We start from the raw sequence: 17,851 nt of genomic DNA on the forward strand, positions 1-17,851 counted from the left end.
AGCAGTTAAGAATACATTACAGGAAATGATTATGCATTAGCTGAGGACCAGACAAAATGATCTAATTGGTCCTCCTCTTCTTAACCTTCTTAATTCACCAAGTTGTATTTCAGGATGATTTATGCTTCCAGTGCATTTGGCAGAGATGACTGTAATTCAACTCTTAATTCTTAATTCTTAGTCACCAAGATACAATGAAGAGGTTAAGCAAGGGAAGTTGATAACGACTTACTGGAAAGGAAGTGCTGGGACGCTGGGCCAAAGTCTCTGTGGGCTTCATGCAGCTGCCTGATGCGGTCCTCAACGGCCACCTGGGAGGAAGGGGAGAGAGATGATGTTCTACCATGGTATATAATGAGGAGTACTGAAAACAATGTATCCTTTTTGGTAAGATCTTTCAGACTTCTAAGGCTGGAACAATAAAGCAACAATTCATAACTCTGTTCTAATATCTGTTTTAATTCTGTATCTGGCCTCTAGGACCCATTTTTATCAAACCAAGGCCAAACAAAAAAGATTTGCAGTCTTGACAATGTTAAAATGAGATTTTTTTCCCCTACATTCTACTCACTGGTAGCCACAAATGAACTACAGCTCCAACTCGTACCATCAACAATGCAAATCTTCCATGAAAAGATTAGGGAGGTTGCCATCTGCTAGTATACTAGGTGACTAAAGGATCTCAGAAATGATACATATTTTGTCTTAGTCTATTGTTTTTGACATGTTTTCTGGAATCATATTGACTGATAATGAATGGATCATTGAGTTATAGATAATTAATCACTGATAATTAATAACTAACCAAGTGTTGATTGATACTTAAGTATCAGAGAAATAGAGGCAAGGTTTAAATTTAGGGTAACTATAGGGTAGAGAGTGAGAATAAAGAAACGTTCGGATTTCAGATTTTGTTAGACTTGGAAATTACTGGGAAGTATACCTTTAGATGGCATGGAATAAAAATTGCCATTTCTTTTTTTCCTATTATATTTTTCTCCAATATATTGACATGGTATCCTGTCAGCTTAGTGAATTCCATTCTGAGTGGGGAATAAAGGGAAGAATTTTATGGGTGAAATGGTATAGTTTGTCATCTGGCACTGTACCAACCCTGTATTAGTGGTGGCTCCAGGCATCCTAGCTTCTTACCTTGGGCTCTTGATTTGGTTCTGAACAGCTTATGCTAAACTAGAGGGTGGGCAGAACTTGCCCAGATAGATCAGAACTCAAGCAGGTTCACTCATGTGGAGTGGATAATTCCTAAGAGGTAAACAGGTCTTAAACTCATGTGAAAAGTGGCTCAGGTAGTCTGGTCTAAAGCCAGCTCTGACCTTCCCATATCAATCACGGACCTAGCATAGCATTCAGAACAATCTTCTTTTTATATGTTCTATCTAGCTTTGTCCATCTTTGCTCGGACCAAATATTTGGAAAACTAAGTAGAGTTCCATAAAAAGCAGGGTTTACTTCATTGTTATGCACACAAAAACATGAGGGGCATTTCAAACCGACTTTCCCAGCCTTATGACCCTGCACTCCCAGCCAAACTCTGCCTGTCCTGTGATACTGCATCCAACGTAAGACCCCTGCGACTTACTCTCTCTTCTCCTTCTCTCTGGAATGCTCTTAGCCCTCTTCTTTCCCTTTTAAGGCTGTTCTATGTTTATATGCTAACTTTCCAATCCCCTGAGTTAGAAGTGACTGTTTCCTCAGCGTTCTTACAGCACAGGGTTTACACTTGGAGCACTTCTAGCATACCCATTTGTTTTCGTTATACGCATATGATTATCTCCTGCATGGACTGTAAACTTCTTGATGGCAGCAACTGTTCTTTGCTTATTTCTCCTCTCCTCTCCTCCCTCCCACAGGATGCACTGAACCCTGCACACAGTAGTAAGTGGTAAGAAATATTTGTGGAATGACTAGTTGATCAAACCAATGGGTAAGTGTGTGTGTATGTATGTATGCATGTGTTTGAGAGAGGGAGGGAGAGGGAGAGACAGAAACAAATACAGGAGAATAAACTAGAATGCTCACTGACACTCACTGCATGCTGCATGCTGCATGTCCCTGGGTAAATTATTCTAATTTGAACTTACTTTGTCATTAAAAGGGGACAACAGTATGTCCTACATCATAGAGTTATTAGAGGAATTAAATAAGATGATACATGGGAAGTGTTTAGGCTGGTTTCTATCACATGATAATTGCTCAGAAAATGCTAGCAGCTACTGTTGTTGTTGCTATTATGGTTAATAAATGGAGAGGAATAGGTTATAGTCTGCAAGGCACCACCTACAAAACAGAAATGGCTAATATTTTACTAAGCACTCTGTGCATGACAATATGAAGTAACTTACTTAATCTTCACGATAATCTGTGGTAGGAAGTAATATTATTTCCCCACTTCATTGATGTAGAAACTGAAGCGTGAGAGGATTGAAAAAAACAGACAAAACTTGCCTAAGCTTAAGTAGGTAGCAAACTGACAGACCTAGGATTCAAGCTCATTCAGTCTGGCTCTTGCTCTTAACTGCTATTCCAGAGATTATAAAGTTGAAAAAAAAAGTATTATATAAATATTTAATAAGCAGTTGGCCTTTTATTTTAAAATTAATTTATTAACAGTAGACTTAACCTAGTGTACAATCTATGAAACTTTTAGTCATCAGTGTATTTTATGATCCAATGCAAGGTCAGTTCCTGGTCTGGAAGAATGTCATATCATAAGATTATAGAGAAGAGTTGTAGAAGAACACATGCAAATGAATGTTTGGAATACGTAATTATTTCTAAATGCAGAATGGGTCATTTCATAAGCAAATCAATCGAGAGATGAATGTGAAAGTTTGGGAGTGGGGAGGAAAGGATGGGAGTGGACACTGACTGGAGAGCTTTGCACATACTGAGACAGAAATCCCCAAGGGCATGTGTGGATGGTGAAGGAACACCAGTGTGCCACAGGCCATCTCCTCTGGCAATAAGGTTGATAGCTTCATGAAGACCACATGGGTATAGCAACTGAGCCCATTATAAGCCCCTGATCTGAAGGTTGCTTTCTTCTTATACAGGGAAGATCATGGTGGTAGTTTCCAGGGTATACCCAATATTACCAAGCACTGAAAAGAGATAAAAGTGAATTTCTGTTCCTATAACTCAAACTTAAGAAAATGTATGAGAGTGAGACTGAAATTAAAAATGTATCATGTGATGAAATGAAATATTCAGAAAATAGTCTTAAAATAACTAAAGAATTAAGCATAAAATACTTCTTTTCACAAATTATCTTTACAGAAAGGCATAGCATGGAATGAATGCACAACTGAATAAGCAAAGAAATAATTTTAAGAAAGAGAAAAACTTGAAGGCATACAAGATCCTCACAAACTGTAGCGACTTAAGAACAAAGCACTTTATTCTGTGAGCCATTAGGCAAGGAAATGAAATTAGATAAACTTTTGAAACAATAATCTCCATGCATTAGACCTTACTAAGTGGATTTTTAAAACCAGTATACAATACTATATACACACTAGGAAGCAAAAGCCAGAAATTATACACCACTACCTTGCATTCTGGCACAATTCATTCTTTACTTGGTTAATTACTTGTTCACTTTTTTTTTTAACATTTTTTATTGATTTATAATCATTTTACAATGTTGTGTCAAATTCCAGTGTAGAGCACAATTTTTCAGTTATACATGAACATATATATATACATTGTCACATTTTTTTTCTCTGTGAGCTACCACAAGATCTTGTATATATTCCCTGTGCTATACAGTATAATCTTGTTTATCTATTCTACAATTTTGAAATCCCATCTATCCCTTGTATACTTGTTCACTTTTTAAGTATATGTTAATACTGAAAGAGATCTGCCAGAAAAGAATGCTGCAGTCTTGACCTTTGGAAGCATAAAGGGTTGGAGGTGAGGAATGGAAACAAGCCAAGGAAAATCCCGGGGTAGCAGAACGTTGGAGTGAGAGAGGACAGTGAGACACAGTTAGCTAAGTATGCTGGAAACAGGTAATGCAAAACAAGACATTGCAGACACTGAGGCTCAAGATTTACCTCAGAGGCAAAGGGAACCCCTGAAGACTTCCTTGAGGTGATTCATGATTTGAGAGGGAAGTTTAGGATCCGGGAGATGAATCTGTCAGTGTGGTGTACAACAGATTCAAGAGGGACCTGGAGCCTGGGACCAGCTAGAGGCTGTTGCAATTGATAAGATTTGGGTGACATGTGTTGGAATTAAGATTGTATTGCCTGGGATGGCAAAGAAGGTATAGATTAGGAGGTATTTTGAAAGAAGGAAGAACTAGTCACTTTGGTGTTGGAGTGTAAGTTTTGTAAAAGCAAATGAAACTTCAAGATATCCAGTGTGCTAAACTTGGAGATTGAGGACATTGCTGATGGAAATATGGAAATTAGAAAAGGGAGGAGTGGCAAAAGGGTGGATGAATTTATTTGGAATAGGATTAATTTAACCTAACACTGAAACATTTAACTTAGATGTCACGCATAGCCAGTTAGAGAAGAGCAATTTGTCTCAGGCATTAAAGGAAGGATTGGGAAGTGAGACTAACAGAGGTAGAATCGAGCATTAGAAGGTGAGCAGAGAAGGAAGATCCAAAGGAGTTCAAATAGAATTATTTAAAAAGGCAGAAAGAACCCACTTTCCTCTGAATTAATAGGCCATATCTCTGTTTCCTTTCATAAAAAAGTAATGCAATTATAACATCCTTTTGGAAGCATACATCTTGTATCTCCTATTAGATCATAGACCAAGAAAGCTTAGAACTGGAAGAAACCTTATCTATTGATACACAAGGGTCTACTCTTTAGAACTATCCCAGATGGGCAGAACACCGCCATCTGCTCCTTGAGTACTCATAATCTAGTTTGCAGCAATTCTTCAGAAAAAGCATGTCAGAGGGAAATAAAAGTTCTTTTTAAAAAAACAGACCGTGAAGACAGGGACACATCTTTCTTTGCCTATGATATCCCAAGTGACTAAGACAGTATTTGGCGTATAGCAGGGACTCAATACTAGTTGAATGAATGAATGTATAGTTTATTCAAGGATCTTCACCATAACTACTATATTTTGAATGAAGAATTTCTTTTTCAAGATTCCCAATAGAAGTTTTTGGAAATATCTTTCCCCCTCTTTTCCTCCCTTCTTTCTTTCCTTCTATTTTGATGCTTAAAGCTAAAAAAGGGAAAGAAGAAAACCATTTAGATTCATTGTGCTTACAACATTAGATTTAAAAAATTTTTAAAAGCAATAATTTATAAGACAAACCAAGAGCCCAAATCTCTTCCATATTGTTTCATTCCAATTTTTAAATAATCATATTTGAGAGCTATGAGGACTATATTATTTCCCTTTGCTTTCCCCTTTCCGGTAAGTTCTGTAGGCAGCGTACTCTTTGCAGAGACATCCCTTCTTTCACTCCAAGAAATGTCTCTATGTTCATTCAAAAGATATTTACTAGAATGTAAGTTCCTTGTCCATGAAGATAGGAACCTTGTCTGTCTCGTTCACAGTTAAGCACAGTGCCTAATACAAAGAAGATGTTCAATATTCAATAAATGCATGAATGAAAAGGCTTTTTAAGTTCTTGTTACGTTAGGCATTATGCTAAGTATTATTAAGGTATTCTTGAAAGTGTAATTTGGGGGATAATGAATGAGCATCAAGTCCTTCAACTAAATTAATGATAATTAACTCCATTCCCAGCTGTGACTGTTTCCCAAAGCTTAGTCCATTCCTGTGTATTTTGAAGAATATCTTTATTTCATTTTTTTCCTTCAAAAATGCTTTAAGTAAGCCAAAAGGAGAAGAAAGAAAATGAGATAACACTGTGGCTCCTAGAAATGATTTCAAATACATTTATCTAAATGCAAATATTTGTTACTTAACTTTGTTTTAAGTTCTCAAGGGCTCTACTTTTTCTTTTGACCTGCTAGCTAATTACTTTTAAGTCTTTATCCTCACTGGAGTTTTAGAAGAGCCAAGAATTCCCTCCTGAGGTGGAAATACATTGCTAGACAAGGTGATTTCTTCCTAGTGTCCAAGTGTTCTTACTGGCACTACATATATAAATTGTATTCACTCCGGTCTTGGGAAAAGATGTAACTGGGAGTGTACATTTCAATTTTCTGGCGCTCAGTTTGTCTAGATCCTTGATAAATATCCATGGGCATGCAAGAACCAGACTTCACACCTACTGTAATGAGCCCATAAAAATAAAACTCTCCTTGTGCTGTGATGCTAGTGAATAAATAATGCGCATGCACACAAACAACTCTCTACAGTCTATTCGTGAGTTTTTGCCTTGAAATTTTGCAGTCTGTACACTTTTCTGTATGCATTTATCTCTTGGGGGAGGGCTTCATAATTCATTCTTACTTCCACATCCTTATTTGTAACACTCAAAAATACATGCCCAAACATTATCCTGGAAACTCTCCTGACATTTATTACAGTTCCAGTTAAAATCTTTTTAACTAATTGTAATCCTTTCCCAATAAAATCCAGTCATTGTTCTCCTAATTCTGATTACTTCTGAACTGTGACCAAAAAAAAAAAAAGTGGTCTGAGATAGGTTTGGAATGAGGATGTGTAATAGGTACAGCTCTGTGGCAAAACAATCTGGGCTTGGTGAATGCAAAAGTTGGCTGAATTCTGTTTTCCTTGAACTTAGTTATGTATTTTCTTGATACTGAGACACTTACACATTACACAGAGCTTCTTGCATTTGACTTCAGGATACATCACAGGAAAGCAACCAGTGCTAACACAGTGCCCACTCTGATTAGGAGCATAATTATTAGTTGATTTTGTGTGATTTATGGCATGGATGCTAATGCGTGCCATCTGAGACCATCATTAATCCACCTCTTTTTTATGTTATTCTCTCAGCAGTTTTTTTCCTGCTTCCATTGTTTATTTCTGTGCTTATTCCAGTCTTCTTAATCTCTGATTCCTTTTCTTATTCCCTTTTTTCTCTTTCCTCTCTCCTCCATCCACCTTTTCACCCCCCACCCACCTGCTCTCCCCACCTGTGTTTCTGTACAACGTACCAGAAGAGCACACAGACTCTGCTGGGGTAAACAGAGAGCACCTACAATGAAGTGGCTGTACATCCCTGCGAGGCAGGCGGGGCATGATGTGAACAGGGGCCTCAGCCTTGAGCCAGCCCAATGCTTCTCCAGAAACATTAGTCCTCTAATTGTGGCGAACTCTTCCATCAGCCGGGAAGCAAGTGAGGACACACAGCAAGTCCTTTGTCCATTGTTAAGCTTTTCGCTTTCATCTCACCAATTTCCAAAATGCACCTTGGAAGTTTATTTTTTAGTTTTCATGCTTGTGTAACTGCCTCATTCTGTGATATTGGAGTCAGGTTATATCAACATTAAGTCAACTTCATAGACCCAAGTACCTTAAGGGTATCATTAATTTTAATTTAGAAAAGCAGCAATCAGCCTCCTTATCCTGCTTCATTTGTCAAAATCTTTAGTTTTTGTTACATCTACACAGTTATAAAAAATGTGATGGAAAGGAAAGAGATCATAGAAGGTATTTCTTCTGCTTTTTTTTTTGTTTGTTTGTTTCAAAGAGAGAAAACTTGAATTACTCTGCTTGGATGATGTAACTTGATGCAGATTTTATCTTAAAAAATAGGTTCCCTTTTCAAACCTTTCCTCATGCATCTCATGATTTGCAGCACGAACTAAAGTCAAGTGGCTCACACCTTGCAACACCAATACCTGAAATCATTTACATTTCAGCTTCAGCTATTTATTCTTAAGCTTCATTTAGCCCACATTTGGAAGATATCACTCTTGCAAAAATTTTCCGAGGCCATGAGAGCATTCCTTTCCAGTGGCATTTTGGGCCATAAGGAGCATAATGCTCACATGGTAATTACATAATTACGCCTCCTGGTAGCAGAACACAGGAGTGTTCCCGAGGACCAGAAGTGGCAATTTCAAATAATTATCAGGGGGATAAAATAGAACTGGTATCATCCAAAAAAGAAAAAAAGACAATGTATACAGCAGTTAGCAAATTCATACTAAAAGATGACTAAAGCAGGTTGACATCTTGAAGGTAAATGAAAAAAGCAAAAGCAGCAGAAATGTTTAATGGTTTTAAGATCTCAACGGCAAACCCCTTCTATTCTGAGTAATCATACACTTGAAGATTTGTTTGTTCTCCTAATCACCTTGACGATGCTGGTCGGGAGGGATAACCTGCTGAAGTATACCGGCAGCAGTCCTTAACCAAGGGAATCAATGCTCCTGAAATCCCACGCTCTCCTCACAGCATTCCCAAAGCTTCCTGACCTTGACTCCCTTCATTGTTAATTTGACCACATATCAAAGAACCTTGTCTGCCAGAGCTGCTGTTTCCAGTGCCCAGCTCTCCTCCAGGCCACTGAAAAGAGCCTTTCTTTTCTCTCACTGTGGCAGAGTTGCCAAACCAGTATCAGGCCATTCTTTACAAAGCAATAAACCGGAAGATGTCCTCTACTGAACTTCCCAATCCTGCAGCCTCCAGTCCTTCTCTCTTCTTTGCATATCAGAAAAAGAGGCGCGAGTTAAATAAGTATGTACACTCATGCTTCGAAATAAAGGTTAGAAGACGCGGCGATGCACCTCTGCTCTTTCTCAGGGTAGATTTGTCAGAACTGGAGTTAAAATTCTGACATATATCACCCCCTCTCAGTCTATACAGCCCAACCCCCCCAGCCTCTTCCTTCACTCGACCTCACCCCAACCTCGAGGTGGTGTGTAAGCTCCCTGAATAGTCCTAACACTTCCCTGAACTATTCGAGATATTTTCACTTCAAATCTAAAGGAAAGTTATTTGTTTTTTAATGTGACTCTACATAGTGCGGAAAACTACAGGAGAGAAAAAATCTAAAATACAATGTGATCTTTTATAGGAGAAACAAAAGATTGAATTTCTAGGTCATCACAGAAGTAGGTATACTTCCTTAAGCAATAATCTGAGGTACTTTATGAGATTCTTCCTTTCACTAAGGCAAGAAATCCTAAAATCCATCAGGATACATGCACTGTACCTTGACTTTCTTTTTAATCCTCAAGTGAAACCAAGACAGTAAAGTGTAATAAAAATGCATATAGCCCCAGGCTTTGCGCCTTAGCAAAGAGAGAAAAAATAAGCTTCTTGACTTAATATGTCTACTGTGAATAATCAGCCACTGCATTTTGGGATCCTGCCTTATAATCTTAACGTACAGCAGTGAACTCTATGTTCATGGTGTGACAAGAATAAAGAATCTTTCTTCTTTCTTTAAAAAAGAGATCTTTTTCTCCCTATTTTCCAAAACAGATATGTGTGTCAACTTAAAAGAAACAAAAATGGGAGGGAGAATTCTCTTGATTTTTCGTAATGTATTTCCTGCATTTTTACCTGAAGTTGTCTGTGAAGAGTGGGCAAGGTAAGGTAGGGGTCCTAGGCCGTGGAATGATGGGGCTAACATTTGGTTTGGAGGCTTTCTCAGTTCCATTCCCAGATATTTAGCCTGTCCTTCCAAAGTACTGGTTTTTAGCTGATTAATAAACATCCCCAGGAAGATCAATGATAGCTCATAACAGGCTTCTAGTACTACAGCTGTATTTGCATTTTAAGAGCAAATTTAATTAAATAATTCAGCAATTAATTACTCAAATACTTATTGAGTGTTTATAAGGCACTCTGCTAGGAGAAAAAGGAGAACAAAATAAATAAGCAAACAAGGAGCCTATCTTTAACGCATTTATGGATTAGATATTTATAAATAGGCATAATGAAGTAACGTAAGAAAGATTTTAACATGGGGCGGTCATTCTCCGATTTGGCAGAGTATCACAACTACTTGGAAAGTTTTTTAGAAATACAGATTTTTTAGCGCATCTCTATATTTTCTGTCTTAGTCTGTTTGGGGCTAGGGCTTGAGAATCTGTACTTTCTTTAAAGCTCTACCCATTCTAATGTATAGCCTGTTTTCGGAGCCACCGGTATATTGGAAAGGCCACCAGTTCTATGGGTCAAGAAGACCTGAGATGGAATCCCCTGCTAGCTATTTGACCTTCAGCATCTTATCGAATAGTCTATGAGCATTAGTTTCCTTATCTATAAACAGAAAGACCGAATAACCACAACACTGACAACAGTAATAACAGCTAACATTTAGAGAGCATGTACTACATTCCAAGCACTGTTTAAAGAGCTCTATAGGTATATTTCATCTAAGCCTTTCCTATCCAAAAGTAAACTTGATGAGCGCAGGACTTGGTCTATTTCATTCCCTGCTGTATCTCCAGGATCCAGGTCATGCCTATCTCATAGCAGGAATCCAACTAAATACTTGAAAGAATCAACAACCCCGTGAGGAAGGTACTCCTATTTATGAGGAAACTGGTGTACCGAGAATGGGCTACTGTACAGTGCATGGCTGGAGAGTCTACTTAGCACTCAGCAGATGCTCACTCCTTTCTTTTCCTGGCAACTGTGCTAAAAGTGCTAAAAGAAGCATAAATAGCTATGGGGCTTACAGACTATCTGGACTGAATTAATGAAGGAATGAAGCTTTTAAGTTGGGCCCTCAAAGCTGGGTAAGATTTTGATGGGCAAAAACAGAAGAAACATTCTGTGTGGCAAGAGCAGAATGAACAATTTTTTTTTGGCACTAGTAGAGGCCCAGATGTCGGGTATAAACAGAGGCAGAGCTGAATAGTATCGGGCTGGAAATGTATCTTGGAGTCAAACCAGAGCAGTACTTGACTCTCAGGTTTAAGAATAGAGACTTCACTTCGTTTTTCATGGAAGTCATTCAAATATTTTTGTAAATAATCAATTGCTTTAAACACTTACTGTTATTTCTCTTTAATGCCTTCATATGATAACAGAATTCAAGAAGAACAATGAAAATCTTTAAAAAGTGAGCTTCCCATATACCATATCCTTCTAGTCACCTTGCTTCCCACCCTGGCGGCAACTACTGCTAACATTTTCATACTCTACATAAAATTTTTTAATAAAGAAATAACAGGGTCAGAGTGGTGTTTTAGGATGAACTGAAGCCTGGAGAAAGTAAAGAAATGGTAAGTTCCCAGAAAAAAATCCCAAGAGATGGTATGATGGGATATGATGGGTTTAACGTAAGGGTACCAGAAAGAAGGAAGAGTCAAGGCGATTTCAGTTTCATCCTAGGTGACAAGGAGATGTGTACAAATTAGGAGGGACAACTGGTGTGCTGAGGCGCAGTTTGGTATGATAACTATCCCAAAGCAGCAAATCACAAATGGTTGAACAAAGACTAGACGGAATGATGGAGAAATTATAAGAGAGGTGGCAGTGAATTCTCTTCAAATTCCTTCACATCATTCCTCCTGATGGTTAGTAAGATTCCTACAATGGCTTGGGCAGAAATACTACATTTTACTAAAAAAAGAAGGAAGACCTTAGAAGTATTTAGCATCTGCTACAAAGTAAGTACTGAGTAAATGGCAGCCGTTATTCATTTGTGTTAAAAGGTGGGTGTCATAGCGGAATAGGAGGGGGTACATTTGGCAGACACGTCTCTGGGGGAGTTCCATATCTAGCTTGCCTCTTCTATAATAAATACTCAAGTTGGCCAGATGGGGGTGGCTCAGTGATTTCTATCCTCTAGCAGGACCTAAACAAGTCGAGAGTGGAGCGCCTGCAAGATGAGCTTAAGAATCGATTATTCCCCAAGCGTTTTCAAGTGCTGTTAAGATACACTGCACTGTGTTCATCTTGTGGAGAATAGCAAAGATGAGACATGAGAAGTCCCTGCTCTCGAGAATCCTCTGTCCTATGGGAAGAAGGCTGCACATGGGACAAATTAGAAACTCTTTAAGTGATGTCTGTGTATTACTAACCCATAAGAGTATTATGAATTTCTAAAGAAGTGGGGAAGCAATGACACAAAACACCATGGACCTAGATCGGGTCCAGAGTCTATGTAGCTTAGCACCACATATCCACTTTTCGACACGAGGAGTATTTTTTGAACAGGCATTTTGTATGCTGTTAGTGACACAAATCTTAATGGATTAGAGATTCCTGAAATTTCAAGTCGTAACATTTATGCTGTTGATTTCTTTGTTTTATTTTGGTAAACAAAAATTCATCATTCTCCCTTCTTTTAAGCATCTCACATTTGTTTACAAAGAGCTTTCAAAATATAGTGATTAAAATGGGTTTTTTCCCTGTCTTTTCCTCACTGTGTCATAATTGACTTTTTATGGTTATGTTAATATACATCGTTGGATATAAAAGCACTTAATGATTTTGTGTTTAGAAAAAAATAGTGGATTTTGCCTGAGTAAAGAGCTGGTATCATTACGGTCCTCCTTAAAAGTGATTTCATTGCACTGATAACAAACTTTCTTCTAGACTTTTCCAAAGTAATGTTAAGCCTCATACATAGAACTTTGAACATCTAGTCCTTGATCTAGGATTGAACACACGTTTCACATCTTGGAGAAAACTTTTCTTTTTTTGGTTAGCTGATCTTTTTATCCCTTCAGGCATTAACCAGTCTTTTTATTTTCTTAGCAGCAGTTCTGGAGCGAAATTCCCTGAAGGCTGAAGTGTCTATTGGGCGGTTCAAAATGTATAGTGCTAAAAAGTTTGCTTTTGTTGTGTTAATTTTTTTAGCAGAAATCCCAGGAAGAAAAATATAACCGTGCATATGAAGTCACACAGCAGTAAATATTCACTGATTTCACTCTAAATTTGAACTTTCAATATTTCAATCTGAGTTGGCACTGAGATTCAACTCTGAAGTATATAAAAAAGAAAGAATACATCAGAGTAAACTTCCACACTAGATAAATCTATAGTCCAGGTATGTTTAAAGAGATCAGAAACAAATTAGCACTTCCGAAATAACACTTTATAAAGCAATTCATATGCTAAATGTGGATGATTCTTATGAGTCACCAAAGTACATTCTTTAAGGATGTTAAACACTAAATAGTATATAAATTAATTTCAATTACTATTTGTCTTAAAAACACAATTTTTTAAAACTCCAGGATTTAGAAATTTCACTAATTCAATCGAGTCTTTCTGCCCAAAAGTTAAATGAGTTGGATGGAATCTCAGCAACAAGTATTGATAGATGCAAATAAGGACAAAAAAGTCCCTATTAAGAATTTATCAAAGACAAAAGGTTTTCATGGTCTCCCTCAGTTCATATGTGCACAGAAGATACGTATCTTTATCTATAGAGCAGGGCTTCTGTACTTCAGTACTACTGCCCTGCGGCTCATATAATTCTTTGCTGTTCTATCCTGTGTGCTAGAAGATGTCTAACAGCATCCCTGACCTCTACCGCTTCCCCAGCTGTGATAACCGAAGTGCCTCCAGACACTGCCAGGTACTCTGGGGAACAAAAATTGTCCCGGGTTGAGAACCACTGGTCTGTACTAACCGTCATTCTCTATTTCATACACATAACGATATGGATATTTAAGACCTGAGTTCCATTCTACAACTCTTCAATAGTAAGGAAGGAAAAGTGACAGTCCTATTATATTCAGAGTAATCTCAGTTCTGCCCAATTCAGGACCCCCTCTAATTGGCAATTTCTGCTCTGGGGCTCCCCGCTGGGCTGGTTCAGATTTCATACAATCTGCATTGTGATTCAGTGGCTCTCCCTGCCCAACCCTGTTTTCAGTTCCTTCTTCTTCACATGTGTTATTCTCCAATTAATCTGTCTTGGCATCTGTTTCCTGGAGGGTCTAACCTGCAACATCAATCAACCAATCAGAGCATTCCATTCCCTTAGCCTAGATGGGCACATGACTCCATTTGGGCCATTAAGAGTCAGGCTCAAACAGTTTTTAAACTCCTGGCTGAGAGTAGCTCTCTCTTTTGTGCTGAAGATGTTGCAGACACTAAAAGGAGGGCAGGTGGGTCTGCAGCAGTTTGGCTGCCTGAAAACCTCCTCTGTCACGCCACCCTTTTTTTTTTCTTGATTAATTCATCTGAGTTGAGTTTTCTGCCACAGCCAAGAGTCCCACCTAATAGACTTTACAGTAAAAGGGAAAGTACAGAAACATTTAAGAAAATTAACACTGAGCCTAGAAATGATTATAAATGAACTCATGACAATAACTATCAAGAGCAAGGTATACAAGTTGCTCAAGAATTACAAAGTCTAAAATAATAAAAGTCATAAATCAAGCTGATAAACTATTAAAGAAAATTAAAAAAAGAAGAATTACAAAATGTTCCACCTTCTTAAATCTCAAGATACTTCATAGAAAGGTGGGAGAGGACAGAATTATGCCTATTATAGTATAATGATTTTACCAACTGCTGCATTAATTCTTGGAATATTTTCTCCAATTTCATCACGGAGAAATAAAGGGTATAGAATACTAGACAGCAGTTGCCACAAGGTTGTCAGTGCACATTAGTTTCTATTTCCTATCATGAGGCTTTAGGCAAACTTGCATGGACTCTTACCCAGCAGCCGCCCCCTTCCTATTTCCCATTCTTTGTTGCTGGTATTCGGAAAAGAGAACATTTTCATGAGTATAATACTTGATTTGAACCAATCTCTCAGGCTTAAGAATATCTCAATAATATGTGTGCATTTAAGACTGTGAAGTATGCCCATTTCAGTACTTTTTTAAAATAGGAAGATCTGTTTGAAAACGGAAAGCCACATTTTTCCACTCAAAGTTTTTGAAAAGCTTCATTTGTGAAAAGTAGCACTGACCAGATCTGCTGGGGATCATTAGTGGGAGCTGGATCTTCAAAGGAGTTTCTGTGTTAGGAAAAGGTACTTGGACATTTTAGCTAAGCCACTGACCTGGGATTTGGTCATTTAAAAGGATATTAGTTTCCAGTTTTTTAAAAAAAATATTCCACCTATGCGTGATATCATACAGTATTTGTCTTTCTCTGTCTGACTGATCTCACTTAGCATAATGCCCTCAAGGTCCATCTATGTTGTTGCAAATGGCAGGATTTCCTTCTTTCTCATGGCTGAATAGTATTCCATCAGGAGGTCGGGGAATAGGAAAGATGCAGTTTATGGGTACGTACTTACAACTAGTAGGTAAATAAGCCTTCACTTACTGTGAGGTCAGTACAGTGATTACAGACAACAAAATTGTATTATAAACAATAAGCTTGTTAAGAGACTAGATTTCAATAGTTCCCAACAATAGAAGAAATGACCCTTATGTGATACAATTAGAGGTATTAGCTAACACTACTTACGGCAATCAAATTGCAATATAAATATATCTAAGCAACATGTCATACACCTTAAACTTAAACAATGTTGTATGTCAAGTATAACTTAATAAAAAAGGAATGAAAAAGGTGTTAAGTTGTTGACAGACTGATCTAACAGGTACCTTTTATGCCTTAAAAAATTCACTTAAGAGATTCATATTATGGGCTCCCTATTAAAACAAGGGCTTGGGCAGCTGTCCCCTTTACTCTGTCTAGGAGAGGTACTTTACATTTTCTTAATTGAAGTATACTTGACATACAATAGCATGTTAATTTCAAGAATACTGTGTAGTGATTTGACATTCATGTACGTTATGAAATGACCACCATAATATGTCTAGTAATCATCTGTCCTCAAAGTTTTTACAATATTATTGACCATCTTCCTTTATGCTGTATATTACATACCCACGATGCATTTATTTTATAACTGGAGGTTTGTACCTGTTAATCTCCTTCATCTATTTCACCCAACATCACACTCCTCTCCCCTCTGGCTACTACCTATTTGTTCTCTGTATCTATGACTCTGTTTCCACTTTGTTTTGTTTTGTTTTTTAGATTCCACATATAAGTGAGATCATATGGTATTTGTCTTTGTCTGACTTAATTCTCCTAGCACGATACCCTCTAGATCCAACCATGTTGTCATAAATGGTAAGATTTCTTTTTTTCTTTATGGCTGAGTAATATTCCATTGTATGTATAAACACCACATTTTCTTTATTCATTCATCTATAGATGGACACTCAGGTTGCTTCCATATGCTGGCTATTGTGAATAATGCTACAATAAACACTGGGTGCATATATCTTTTTGAATTAGTGTTTTTGTTGTTTTCTGTGGATAAATACCCAGAAGCAAAATTGCTGGATCATATGGTAGTTCTATTTTTAATTTTTTGAGGAACCTCTATACTGTTTTCCGTGGTGGAGGTGCCTTACATTTTCTAACATGAAGTTTCCACCAACATCTGCCACCATACCAAAATATCCTTCCCTTCTTGGCTGGAGAGTTTGGTGTCTTGGTCATGTCTTCCGTTGTGCTGGAGATTGCAGCGACACTCGTGGGTGAACAAGGCCACCCACACTACTTGTCTCAGTCTGAATCAATGAAAGAGGAATGTATGTCTATTTTCTCTCAGATTGGGAGAGTCCAGGAAAAAAATAAGCCAGGCAACAGAAGCGCTGCCCAGCTGCACAGGGAGTTGCTATTATCGAACAGTTGCATAGCAGTTTACGTTTTGAACTCTATTACAGTCACTAGTTACTGGCAGGCACTCTGCTGAAAGAAGTAGAGAACTCTAAGCTGTGTTTTGAATAAAGAAACATTCCTGGAAGTGACTACCCCCCCCCCCCGCCAAATGCCTGTGACCAAAAGGCTTTCTGAATATGATTTTAATTGCAAAAGGACCACATCATGGGCTCCTTGTGTTTCTTTAGATGCTAATCATATTACTTAGAGAGCTGGCATAGGTCCTGGATTTCTCAGGCTACGCACCACTGATAACACGAACTGCAGGCACAGGAGCAGAACAATCTGAGGGAGAAGAATGGTGTCTCTGAGACCCTGCGATGAGGCTTTGAACCACTGTGGAATTTATTGGAAGGGGATTAGGAGAACACCACTGGGCAAAAGGCCACTCTGTTTTTCTTAAGGTTTGTCCACCCTTTAAAAAAAAAAAGGAAAAAAAGTGGAAGGAAAGTCTGGAGTTGGTAGAGGCGAAAGGATCAAAATTTTAGTCTTTGTCTTGCTAAAGACGATGAAATTCAGTTTACTCCCCGCTCATTCGTCCTTAGAAGCTTTTCACCTTCATTTTAAATGTTTGCATTTAATCTGTGTAATAATCACTGCATTTCTCCTTCAGTGTCCTTCTGTATTTTTTTCTTGTGCTATAGTCTATTCCTGTCTCTCCTTGGTTCTTTTTTCCTTTATCTTCTTTTCTAAGCCATTTTCCTCCTCTCTTATTGCTTTATTTAATGTTTCCCTTCTGTTACAGCATAACTGCCTTTTTTCTCCACCTGTATCTCTAAATTAGGGGGTCTTTCTTCCTTTTCTATGCAGCACCCTCTCTTCAGCATGATGTCTTCACTTTTCTCTATTGTAGTTCTTTCCTGATTGGTCAATAACAAAATGAAACTTACTAGAATCCAATTCTAAAAGCATTTTAGAAGGATGGAATCTTATCATTTACTCCCTGAATCACTATCATCAGTATAGTTGGTGCAGAACAGTATTCCATTTTGGGGCTCATTGGATAAGTATGAGTTCAACCTGGAGGCCATAAAATAACTGGGGGAAAATTTGTTCTTTTTCTACCTTATAGCTCAGAACTTTGTGACTGACCTTGATTCTTTATTTCTAATTATGCCTTGTGGAAAAATAACATTTTTTCCATTGATGTTGTATAGTGCCTCAGATTTTCCTAGGCCTTTTATGAGGAGCAGTACAATTTCATTTTCATTTTACAGATTATGCCATTTAATTTTGGAAAATTAAACTACATGCCCAGGGAAGGATTCAACATTTCTGGAGAATGTAC

The 17,851-nt window shown here is 37.9% G+C and overlaps 1 protein-coding gene across 10 annotated transcripts in view; it reads right to left on the reverse strand.

The window, feature by feature from the left end:
- The window catches only part of DMD (dystrophin), a 1,840,970-nt gene that overhangs the window by 210,466 nt on the left and 1,612,653 nt on the right, over positions 1–17,851 (reverse strand). For all 10 annotated transcript variants that reach the window (XM_045507265.2, XM_045507267.2, XM_045507235.2 and 7 more), the window contains one exon: positions 233–311. In XM_045507265.2, the coding sequence (XP_045363221.2) occupies positions 233–311 (79 nt within the window). The remainder of the gene's footprint in view (positions 1–232; positions 312–17,851) is intronic.

Source organism: Camelus bactrianus, chromosome X (genome assembly GCF_048773025.1).
Source record: "Camelus bactrianus isolate YW-2024 breed Bactrian camel chromosome X, ASM4877302v1, whole genome shotgun sequence".
Lineage (NCBI taxonomy): Eukaryota > Metazoa > Chordata > Mammalia > Artiodactyla > Camelidae > Camelus > Camelus bactrianus.